The sequence below is a fragment of the Trichosurus vulpecula genome, unplaced genomic scaffold, assembly GCF_011100635.1.
Source record: "Trichosurus vulpecula isolate mTriVul1 unplaced genomic scaffold, mTriVul1.pri scaffold_48_arrow_ctg1, whole genome shotgun sequence".
In the NCBI taxonomy this organism is placed as follows: Eukaryota; Metazoa; Chordata; class Mammalia; order Diprotodontia; family Phalangeridae; genus Trichosurus; species Trichosurus vulpecula.
Window position 1 is genome coordinate 146990 of NW_023494531.1, and position 12372 is coordinate 159361.

Consider the following 12372-nt stretch of genomic DNA (forward strand, 5'->3'; position numbering starts at 1 on the left):
GAGCAGAGAGACTTGCTGAATCAAACATTGGGATTTCAGGGCAAAACTTAGACAAGCATTAGACAAAGTTCCAAAGAAGAGATTTGCCTAAAGACTGAAGATTTTAGTAATTTTTAAGATGACCACTTGTTAAAAGGAAAGTGGGAGATGAACTTTTGAGAGTAAAAGTAAAATATCTAAACAGCAGAAGACTTTATGTTGACAAGGCTGCAGAGGTATTTTTATGTTCACTTTTGGGAGATGCATCTATCATTAATCTGAGGTTATTTTCCCCTTTAATATTACACAAAGCATGAAATTCACCACAAAGGAACACCACATACAAAGGTCATAGTCAAGAGCCTTCTGGAAACCCCAACCTTTATCAGTTACATCTTTGTAAATCTCTACAAAATAGATACGCATATAACATCGAGGAAGTGACATAATATTAAATAATGTTGGAATCGTACATCATGTTGATACATAGACGGAAACTTCATTAGGCATATCTATTCTTTGAACTGGAGAAAGTGGAATCGTCTTTATTTAGGAAGTATATGATTTAGTTTTAAAATAAAATTTAAGAGATCAAATTACAGACTTTCAATTTATATGGAAAACCTGAGGCAGAGGTTTCAAAAGAAATTTATGTTGTTCATTGATACTTACGTAATTATATTACTTACTAGCTTTAGAAGTATCATCCCTTAGGGTCTAACCTCACAATCCTGGAGTTATCCTATCCACATCATAAGGATGAGAAAACTAAGGCAAATAGCGGTTAAGTGATTTGACATAGGTAATGCAGCTAGTAAATATCAGGTCATTCCAGGTTTAGTGTTAATTACACTCTACCACTTAGCTGCCTTTAATATATAAAACATAAAATGTAACAAACTGAAAAATGAAACATTCTTTTCTCCTATGAAGTCGTAAAAAAATAAGCTAGTTTTAATATTTGAAGAAAATTTGTAGAAATATGTAATTTTTTTTCAGTTTAACAAGTTCAGAACTTCAAAAAGTAATTTACATGTAGAATTTGAAGAAATGTCCATGTTTTTCAAGATAACTGAGTCATTAGTATACTTAAAAAGATGAAAGAATTTTCCCCTCGCTGTGCGTTATAACTTTACTTTTGAACATATCACCGTTATATTTATGGATTATCATCATTCATGAAAAACTTGACTATTCTATCTCAGGAAGTTTATGTATATGGATTTAATTACCCAATCCTTATCTAATATTAACGTAGTTCATGATTTTGACAATGTTAATATGAAAAAAATGTGCACTGAGAAATTCTTGTTCCTCAATTTGAATGCTATGGAACTGCTACAATGAAACTGATGTCAATTTCTACTCTTTTCCATTACAGTTAAAATTTAATAGCTTCATGGATTAAAAGGTAGCCCATGAATCAGGCACACCTAGGTTCAAGTTGTCCAGTTCTGAGGAAATCATAGATCTAATCCAAAAACAGAAAGAAAAAAAACTGGTTACATTTTGCAGTTTGGAAACGAGAAAGCTGGACCAACTTTTAAAATATAAAACATTTATGACTAATTGAAAACAGTTTACATATTTTAGTCATGATTTAGATTTTTAAGATTTAAGATGACTTAAATTTAATTAGATTTTTGGTAGATAAGCCATAGGGCTGTCATTAGGTAACAAATTAATAACAGCTCAGTCCCCAAGTAGCCATTGGGAGGAGGCCGAGTTTGATTTTGTTGTATCTATACACAGTAGGCACTGAAACAGTAATAGGTGCAATGTTAGTTACCTAGTTTATGTTCTGATACAAAATTCATTTAGCGTGATAAGGCTATGCATTGAAGCTAACATTAATTTTGATGTTGAAATCTGACAGTTCAAGTAGTATCTTGATTTGAGAACTTTTTTAATGAATGAATAATGAATAATAAAATACTGAGTTAAAGTTTTATTTATTCTGAGGTTATTTATAACCACCATCTCTGGTTTTATTAGCTCTAACGCTCTGCAAATACTTCCAACTAAAGTGAACACATCAAATTTTTAATTCCTAGGTTGAATTAACCCATAATATTGATAATTATGTTATTTTAAATCTCACCTTTATATTCACATGTAGAATAAGCTGTTCTAAAGTATTTGAAGTAGATTGATCAAACATTTACAATTGTAGTTCAGATTTTAAAATTTTACCAGGTTTAATACTACTAGGTTCCTATCCAAGTACAGGTCTCATCAGAGAAACTACTGACTCAGCACAATTAAGCAATTTTATAAAGGTTCTCTTTGATAAGAAGCTGAATAGTGTAAGATTAAAAATATTAACTCATCCATTTTCTAATACTTTCTCATGTATAATCTTTTTTTCCTTGAAAATAATAAATTTAAATTTTGTACTTCAGCCATTCAACTAGTCTATAAATAAAGTAGCAAAATCACCTATTAAGCTACATTAGATACCACTGTTAATTACCGCTTACGTTTATCATTTGGAGCTAGGGAAACCTCATCACCTTAGCAACGTTTGTTGTATATTTTATTGTAAGTTTGGTTTTACATCAGCTGATTTCCCAGATGTGTTCCTAGTCTACTAAAAATCCTACAGTAATCTAGTAAATGGTTTTGATGTTTCCTTAAAAAATTACCATCAATTGTCAATCTTGTAAAAAAAATTTAAAAATGTTAATACTGTTTATTTAATTTGGAAAACATTTTAGCATTCTAAACATACAAAAAAAAATAACAAAATGTACCAAATATTAGTTATAGAATGTCAACTTCCATTGCTGCATTGTCCCTTAGTTTTTAAAAAAATGTTTCCATTTAAAAATGACAGCATTTAACAACCACAACCAAAAAACCATTTTTCATGCCAGCTGAAACCCTACCCCCTTGCCACATCTAAGAATGGCAGCAGACTGCTATTTCACTATATACAAAATGACAACTTTAAGCTAGATGGACAATCATCGTATAAAGCTACTCTAACAGTGCATGCTTTGGGCCATGGCACCTAATGAAAGATCCAAATTAATTTTCCCTTTCTAAGGTGTCATATTGCCAAACATTTATGAGAAGAATTTGTCTAGTACATATACACACACACACACTTACATGTGGGTATATGTTTATATGAGTGCGTGTAGATATTTACATACCCCCTCCCCTCCAGATATACAGAGAGAGTTTAAGTTTACATCCTGGGATTTCTAATCAACAACCATATTTATCACACACAAAAGCCTGTAATTTTTAAAAAATGTTTTGTTATAGCAACAGCAAAGTGCACAGAGACAGGAAAACACTAAATTTCCTTTTCATTTTAAAAATGTTTGGAAATATGTACAACTTTGATACAGTTTCATAACACCTATATCTATGACACATAAACCAGGTAAAATGTCTAGAGCACCTGATACCAATTTTAAAAATTAAATGCTACAAATGCAGTAGACACTGTATCAATAAAGGTGCTTTAGTGTTTCCCCAACTCTATGGTATTTAAGACAAATAACGTAGTTTTATTCATCATCTTCTTCATCTTCCTCATCTTCCTCCTCTTCCTCCTCTTCTTCCTCCTCTACCTTTTTCCGGGAAACTTTAGGTATTCCCTTTGCACTATCAAAGTTTCCTTTGGATTTGTAATCAGCAACATCCTGTATAAGAAGCAATTAGAGAATTACATATCAAATAAGTAGACAGCAATCTATGCAGAAAATGATGTGGATTAGCTATTAAATTGATTTTTTTGAAGAATTAAAATGTGCAAACTAAAAATGCATTTTCCCTTGGGAAAATATGGACCATTCCCAAGTTAAAAATTATTAATTAGTAATGATAGTGAAAGATTATTCAATAAACCAACAAACATTTATTATGTGTTGGATCATGTGCTAGGAATACAAAAACAAAAATAAAACTACCTTTGCCTTCAAGAGCCTTACATTCAATGGCCTTAAAGGTCGACAAGGATGAGAAATGAGATATGGTCATTAGATTTGGCAAATGGATGGCTGGTAACTTTGGAGAGAACAGTTTCAGTGGAATAGTTGGAAGTGAACAAGAGGAATGAAAGTAAGTGAGTATGGACAGCTTATTCTTTTAAAGGCAGTTTAACTGACAAAGGAGATGTTCAGGATATTATATATTGGGTCTAGCAAGATATAGATTAAGAGATTTTTTTTTAAGACAAGGCTGTGTTTGTAGTAGGGAATAAACCATCAGGCAGATTAGAAAGTTGAGACAAAAGATACTAGAGAAGACGGAAGCAGAATAAACTGAGAAAGGGACCTGCCTACAGTAGTAATGTTCCTGGATATGGAGGACCTGGGCAACTGTACAGAGAAAGGAAGAAATTCAGAAGCCTGCAGAAGAAGTATCAGCAGCAGCCAATGTGGCTCAGACCACAGCTTCAAAGTAGCGTCTACCTTCTAGCATCTATCCAATCCTGTAGCAGAATAACCAGGGCAAGCATCCCTATCTAAAGTGAAGGCTACATTTCTGCTCTGAGCCTATAGAGCTTTCCAGCTGCCTGATAGAGAGACAGTACAGCAACAATCCACCTAGGCCAGGAAGTTGCAGATCTCAGACCAGGGGCAGCAATCACAAACTGCCCTAATCAGACCAGTCTGGGGGGCATCGAAAGTTTGCAGGTTCCAAGCTCTCCTCAAGATCCTGGAATAACAGATCTCTTAGGACCTAAGGGCAAAGTGGAAATAGAATCCATGGTCATTTCCTAAAAGAAACTCCAAAAAACTACATGAATAATGGCCAGAATCTAGAGTATCCAGATCAAAGAAAAAAACTCTGCAAGCAGCCAGGACACAACAATTCAAGTACTCAGGAGCTGTAGTCAGGCTTACCACTGTAAAGGAGCACAGAGTTTGGAATATGGTATTCCAGAAGGCAAAGGATGTGGGTTTACAGCTAAGAGCAGCCTATACAGCAAAACTGAGTGTTATATGTATTTTTTGGTTGGGTGGGGTAGGGAAGGCAAGGCGAGTGGACTTCTGATGACACAGAGAATTTCAAGTATTCCTGATTTAAAAAAAACAAAACCTCTGAAATTCTATCTTAGGAGATGAAATGGGCAAGGTCAATAATCAATGCCTTGAGTGCTGTGCTTTATAATCACTTATCAGTTGTAATTATCTACAATAATAAACAACTGTGTGATTTATACTAAGAACACAGACCTAGGGAAAATCAGTGTGTAACCAAACTATTTTGCAGCCCCAGGGAAATTCCTGAGTTAGTTGACCCAAGGAGAGTAACTATGAACATTATAAAGTGAGCAGCCATATTAATCATCTTTATATTAAAATGTAAAAAGCTGCCCTGAGCTTAGTAAAAGGGTTCTGCTGGAACCAAAAGTCATCTTCAATAAAAGGACAATGATCACAATGATCACTAAGCCTGTTTGCAACATACATGACTCAAGGAAACTATAAATAATTGTGAATCTTGTACTGAGGGGTCTCAATCACGCATATTGGGTGGGCATATCCTTTGTTTCTCTTAATAAAAGTTAATTTCTTTGCTCAGAAAGGATTCCTAATTTCTTTCTTAATAAAGTGTCATTCAACAAGTAAATAGGAAGAAAAAAACGAATGAGAGGGAACGTTCATTAAGAGAGACATCAATCGGAAGTAAAAAAGACTCTTGAAGTCATGGAAAAAAGAAAAGAAAAATTATCAAAGAAAAGATAGATGGAAATATATGATCAATTACCATAACTATGAATGAGATTAACATACCCCACAAAACAGAAGGGGATTGTAAAATGAATTAAAATGTAGACAGAATCCAAAACAAACACACTTGAAACAGAAAGACCCACAGATATAAATATAAGGGGCTGAAGTACAATCTTATGGTTTAGGTGACGTAAAAAAAAAAAAAAAGGCAAAGGGGAGTAATCATGATTTCAGACAAAACAAAAGCAAAAATAGACCTAACTGAAAGATAAGCAGTACATTTAAACAAAGGGTACCATATAAAATTAATGTCAATACTGAACACATCAAATGGCAGAGCACTCAAATTCTTGAAAAAAAAGTTAAAATTAATTACAGGAGAAAAAACAGCAAAATTAATAATAGTGAGGGACCTCAATCTACCCTTCTCAAGCCTAGATGATGTAAGCACAAAATAAACAACAAAAAGTGAAAATAATGAGAATATTAGAAAAATTAGAGCTATGGAGAATAGAGAATAGAAATAGAAAAGGAATTTCTGTTTCTCAATTGCACATACTAATTTCACAGAAACTCAGTATGTATCAGGACATGGAAACCTCACCTAAATGCAGAAATATTAAATTTATTTTTTACTTTCTATAACAGAATAAAAATTATATTCAATAAAGAAAGGAAAAGTGGGGGGGGAGAAAAGAAGTGAATGAGTGAATGGGAAATGAATCAAACATTTATGTAACAATGCATATTACTGGTTGAATAAGAATTGATAAGTTGAATATTATTATTGTTGAAGAAAACGGAATAAGTTGAATAAGCACTGGTTGAATAAGTCTTATCTCATTTTATCCTCATAACAACACTGAGAAATGCTACTGTTATTCAGTTTTACAGTTAAGGAAACTGAAACATACATATTCAAATTAAATGGGTAAAGTCAAAGGTAAATTGTTCACAGAACGTTACAAGGACTAAGCTTGACACAAAACTTTTTTTGGCATTCTCAACAAATTTGCAGATGCCAAATACAGAAGAAGAAATGTCAGATCCAAAAGGATCTTGACAGGCTATAACAATCAAACAAAATTAGATGGAAAATCTCAAATTTGGATACAAAAAAAAATCAACCTAAGTTTAAAATATAGGAAAAAGCAATTGTTCTTTAAAGATTTATAATGCAAATTATAAATGATAATGTGATAAAGTGATAATGCAAAGAGTACTGTAAGACTGATGTCAGGAAAAGCTTCTTAAAAAGTTAACTGCCTCAATAAGAAGGTCCACCCTCACTGGGAGTCTTTAAGGAAAGATTTATCAACTAAATGATGCCATAAGGAAATATACTATTGGCCCTTTAACTTTCAAATTCTTTGGTTCATTAGGATAAAATAAAAAGGCATCAATAATTTAAAAAAAGACTAAAAACAAATGCAAGCAGCAAGAAGTAGACATTTCTAGAAGTTTGTCAATGAAAGTGAGGAAAGTATAGAAAACTGAGGGGGTTAAATTGAAAGTTTTTTTGTTATGGGGCATCAGGTCAAGGTTACAGCACAAGCCATAGTAAAAATTAGAGCACAGATGACCAAACCACCCTTTGCTGCCAATCTCTTCCATAAGTAGTCATCCTGATTAGAATGTAAGGTACTTCTGGGCAAGAATTTTTTTTTGCTCTATGGAATGCTTGACACACATAGTACTAAACAAATGCTTTTTCATTCAAGGTAAGTTGCCAGAGATGGTAGGGAACTGATTCAAGAATACAAAAGAGAAATCTTTTTCCTCTCAGAGAGGAGCAAATTGGGAGTGTGGAGCATGATATTTACTATATAAGGTACAGAATTGTGATAATCATATGAAGTAAAGGTGATGTCAATAAGAAAGGGAAAGAAGATTCCCTATGAAGTTTTCACTGGTATTTAACAATTAGCTGAGTAGGAATGAAAAATTCATTCAGGGTAATGTTAGCTTTGGAGAAGTAGGAAAAGGGAATGAAAGGATAAACATAAGGTATAATATAAAATTAGACTTCTGAAAATAGCATTAAGATTTCAGAGGAAGAGTGGATAAACTTATTTTTCAAGGAGACATAAGGACAGATGTGGTAGATGATGATAACTTAATTTTTTTTGGAAAGCAAGTAAGGCTTGCTGTAACGTTATCCAATGGCATTTAACCTACCTTTTCATATTTTTCCTTCAGTTTTGCTGCCTTATTGTTGTATGGCTGCTTTTCACTATCACTCAGATTATTCCACATCTCACCAAGTTTTTTTGCTACATCCCCAATGGATATCCCAGGGTTTGTAGATTTTATCTTGGGGCGAAATTCTGAACAGAATAGGAAGAACCCAGACCTTGGAAAAAGTCATAGATCATAATTTTAGTTATCTGACTCCCAACAAAATTTAGGATTTTTTCTTTTTTTTAATTACCCAGGTGATCTACAAGTTAAAGGCTAACTTTAGAAAAGACATTTACACATTTTAAAGTGAAGACAAAGGTCCAGTATTGAAGTAATGATCAAAGATGTCATGTCATCTTTGAAGTACTTTGTAAAAGCAACAATGAAAGATAGCTCTATGGATAAGAGATACTACATCTGGGCCCCAAATTTAAATATAAAAAAAAATGTCAATCAATATGTTTGATGTCAGAGGATTTTTTCTGAGTATACTGAATTCTAAAGGTACAATTTTCCCTTTCAGTGAAACCTAAAAGCAAAGTCTCCACAAGAGAATAATAAAATAATTTAAAATTTCTCTTGAATACAGAAATTTTACTTACGGGGGCCTTTTGGGAGCATTAGGATCCTTTTTTTTTTTCCCTCCTTTGGCTGGTCCATAATCCTTCATCTCCCTGTCATACCGCAACTTATCAGCTTTTGCCATTTCATCAAACTTGGATTTTTCCTTTCCAGACATATTCTTTAATTCAAAAAAGTTAAGATTTTAAAAACTTCATTAACATCAATTCATTTTATCAAAACATTGCAAAATTTGGAAGCATATTATTATGATTTTTTTAATAGAAACCCTTTTATAGCTACATATTCATAGATTGTGCTTTATTCTTGTTGAAAATAAGTGCTGGACTAAAACAAGAAACATTGGTACTAGCTCCTTGCTACTTTAAATTAGAATTTTTTGTTTATATTTCTGAACTTCTTGAAAATGAATCAAATGTACTAGTTCACTGAAAGTATTTGGCTGTTTTAAGCAATCTTGCAAGGAAAGTTCTGAGTAATGATAAGTACATATTCATTTTGAATTTAAAAAGTAAAAATTCTATTTTGCTTTTGTAAGCATTGTAAATGAGTGCTTTTTAAAAGTTTTTGTGGTTTAGCAATTTTTCATTTATGTTTGGCTCTCTGTGACCCCATTTGGGATTTTCTTTGAAAAGATAGTTGACAGTTTGTCATTTACTTCTCCAGTTCATTTTATAGATCTGAGGACAGTGGTGTTAAGTGACTTGCCTGGGGTCACAAAGATAGTGTAAGGTCTGGGGCTGGATTTGAACCCAGGTCTTCCTGACTCCAGGCCCAGTACTTAATCAGTTGTGTCAACCAGGGGATTTTTAAAGAAAAAAGTAGACTGCTGTTGTTAGTGGGGAAAAAACGGAAAATAATTAATAAGTATTAATTAGGTATTAATAAGAATTTAATTCAATTAATTCTAAAGAATTTTTACCTTCCATCTTTCTGAACACTTCTTTGAAAATTCTGCAAAATTGACAGGAACTTCAGGATTTTTTTTCTTATGTTCCTCACGGCATGTTTGTACAAAGAAGGCATAAGCAGACATTTTGCCTTTTGGTTTCTTTGGGTCACCTTTAGCCATCTCTAGTGTGTAACTAGAAATAAAGATAATCATGAATGTAGAAGAAGTTCATGTAAAAGAAAACATGTATTTGAGGTGAAAAAAAGTTTATAAGCAATTGTAAGATAGTCAACTTTTTAAATGATTGGAAAGTCTTTATTTTTCATCTTACAATTTTTATCTTAAGGTCATTATTTTAAGACAATGTTAACAAAATGATATATCTCTCATTATATGCCAGGTTCCGCACTGTTTTAAAGTTATATCTCATTTGATCCTTCTAAGAACCCTGGGAGATGGATGGTATTATTAATCCTCATTTTATACATGAGGAAATGGAGGGAAATGACTGAGCCCAAATATGAACTCAGGTTTTCCTGACTCCAGATCCAATGCTGTATACCCTGAGGTAATGAGCTATCCCAAATAGCTGTAATATAATTTAGTAATATTTAAATAAGTTTTTGTAGTAAGTTTTTTAAGAACCTAAAAAAAAATTCCAGTTTCTTGTTAGCATAAAGGTTTGATTATAAGGAAAGTTTTGACATAAAGAAAATGGTGTATTCGATTTTGAAAATCTATTTTAAAATGTAAAAAGTTATTTTCAAAGCTTTTCATTTTTAATAAATTTACTGTTTTATTTTTTGTTTTAGTTGATTTCATAATGAAAGCTGTTTTATGGTTTTAAAAAAGAATTCTTTATGGCATGGGCATATTTTATTCAATTTGACTGTATGTAATATATATATGTATATACGTATTTTTTAAAAACACGAGCCAAAAATTTTTGTCAACTTACACTAGGTATTGAGAAAACAGATTTGTATAATTTGTACTAGGCATACCAAATTTTAAATATTTATATATTTTTATAAAGAGAAATCTTTAATGTTTCAATTAGCTATTTTAATGGGGAATATTTTAAAAATAGATTTGTTTCAATGGCTGGTTATTATTTGGAGTGTGAAGAAATGATAAAGAATTTTAAAGGTAAATATAAAATATAAATAAAAGTACTTTACTGCTTTTATGGCTCAGGGCCATGGTTTAACTAAAATGGCTTCTCCCTGCTCACACTGCTATTCCTAACAAAGCCACACTCCTCCCCCTAGAAATTGAGGGCATTTAGGCTGGAGGTAAATAATCTTTAGGATTCTATTAAAAAATTCAGATATTCCCATAAAAGTTTTTTGGGGTTTGATTTTAGGATAGGGTTTCAGATGAAAAAACAGTTGTTTTATTACACTACATAACAAAGCCTCCCTTTTCAGCCATTTAGAATACAAGTAAATAAACGGGAAGAAATCGACCAATGAAAGGTGGTTAACAAGTCAATTCGAAATAAAAATATTGCCAAATTCATAATTTAGATGATCATTTTTAATTTACGTTATGAGATGGGAAGCAATATATATGGATTAAATCATGCCTTTAATCTGCATAATCGAGTAAGAATATGAAACAATCTTCAATTCCATCGACATTAAAAAAAAAGTACAAATTTCCACTAGCTTGAATACAAAAATTTTCTTTTCAATTTATCTAAATATCTAACATTCATTTTTGAAACAAAAAATTCTGACACGGCAAGGCACGTTATGACAGCAAGACAATTCGACTTAGAAATCTATTTCTACATTTCCATTATATTCTTGAAAATTGTCATTTAAATTTTATCTCTTTTCCAAAATATCAACACTTATTTCCCTCGAACCCCAGCGTAGACCAAGTATTTTAATGAATACAACTATCAATATTAAAATCAACAGAATAGCTGAATACAAATTTCAGACTTTCATGCAAAAAAAAGCGTAAGAAAGCAAAACAAAGAATGGGAAAAGAATAATAAAAAATTAAATCAAAGAAAACTGAGAACAAGAGTAAAAAACGTAAAGCTTTATATAACAATATGTGAACGCAGCCAGGAAGTGGGAGTGCGACAGACGCAGGCGGAGCAAAAAAAAACGTACCTGTATTGTTCGCTAGTCTGTATAACGCAGGGCACAACGAGGGGCTAAAAAATTCCCTAATCCTCGCGATATCGGACTACGCGAGAGCCTCCTGATTGGCCATCAGGAACCACAGTTAAAAATAGCTTCTTCGAACCACCGTTGGACGCATATTAAACTGACGGAGGTTTTGATTGGATCTCAGAAATAAAAAAAATTTGAATTAAACAACCCGCCTAAAACTGTGAAACAAAAAAACCCCTTCAGATATTCGACAAAACACATTCACAAACACAGCAAATAAGAAACAAAATTGATGAATATTAATAAGAAAATCGAGTTTAAAAAGCTTCTATCACAATTAAACAGCAATTTAATAAAACTCCAAGCCTATATGCTAAAAGCTAGACCTCACTGCAAAACGAAAATCAAGCCCTAAATTTACAACGAAAGTTCCAACACTGAACCAAAAATCCCGCTACAATAACGGAATACTCATAAGCCTTTACAATTTCAACAACTCACTGACCAACAAAATAATAAAACTACTGCAATATTTGTCCTGCGAGAAATCATAATATTTAAATAAAGCCTAGAATTAAGAGAATCTAAGTTCAAACTAGACCTCAGACCTTTAATACCTGTGTAACCAAACAAGACACTTATTTAAAATGAAGACAGAAAAGTATATTTGTAGACCACCAATTAAATAACAACAAAAAAAATGGGTATATGCAGGGATATAATACTACAGTTTTAATAACTGTCGCAGAAAATACATGCACAACTCATTTTTAAACTTAACCTAAGTGTTGTTTTCTTTTTCGCATTCTTAAGTCTCACCAATCAACAAAACAAGAAATCAAGTTCTAATTATTAATCATGAAAAAATGTATATTTATTCTAACCAGCACCTTGAAATGAATTATATTTT

The 12372-nt window shown here is 32.2% G+C and overlaps 1 protein-coding gene across 1 annotated transcript; it reads right to left on the reverse strand.

Annotated features, from left to right (window-relative positions):
* Positions 1-331: 331 nt before the first annotated feature.
* Positions 332-11499, reverse strand: LOC118833358 (high mobility group protein B3-like). Its single transcript, XM_036740718.1, has 5 exons — positions 11460-11499; positions 9361-9523; positions 8459-8598; positions 7854-8028; positions 332-3635 (listed from the first exon to the last, which is right to left on the reverse strand). Exons 2-5 carry the CDS (start codon positions 9508-9510, stop codon positions 3501-3503), a joined length of 600 nt encoding a protein of 199 aa, XP_036596613.1. The 5' UTR covers positions 9511-9523; positions 11460-11499; the 3' UTR covers positions 332-3500.
* Positions 11500-12372: the final 873 nt, after the last annotated feature.

Bases quoted from the DNA above. Each gene is read 5' to 3' on its own strand.
- LOC118833358 (XM_036740718.1), bottom strand. From the start codon at position 9,510: ATGGCTAAAGGTGACCCAAAGAAACCAAAAGGCAAAATGTCTGCTTAT. The intron at 8,029-8,458 runs GTAAGTAAAATT...ACTTTTTCCAAG, and splicing joins AATGCTCCCAAAAGGCCCCC to GTCTGGGTTCTTCCTATTCT. The intron at 3,636-7,853 runs GTAGGTTAAATG...CTTCTTATACAG, and splicing joins TGAAGGAAAAATATGAAAAG to GATGTTGCTGATTACAAATC.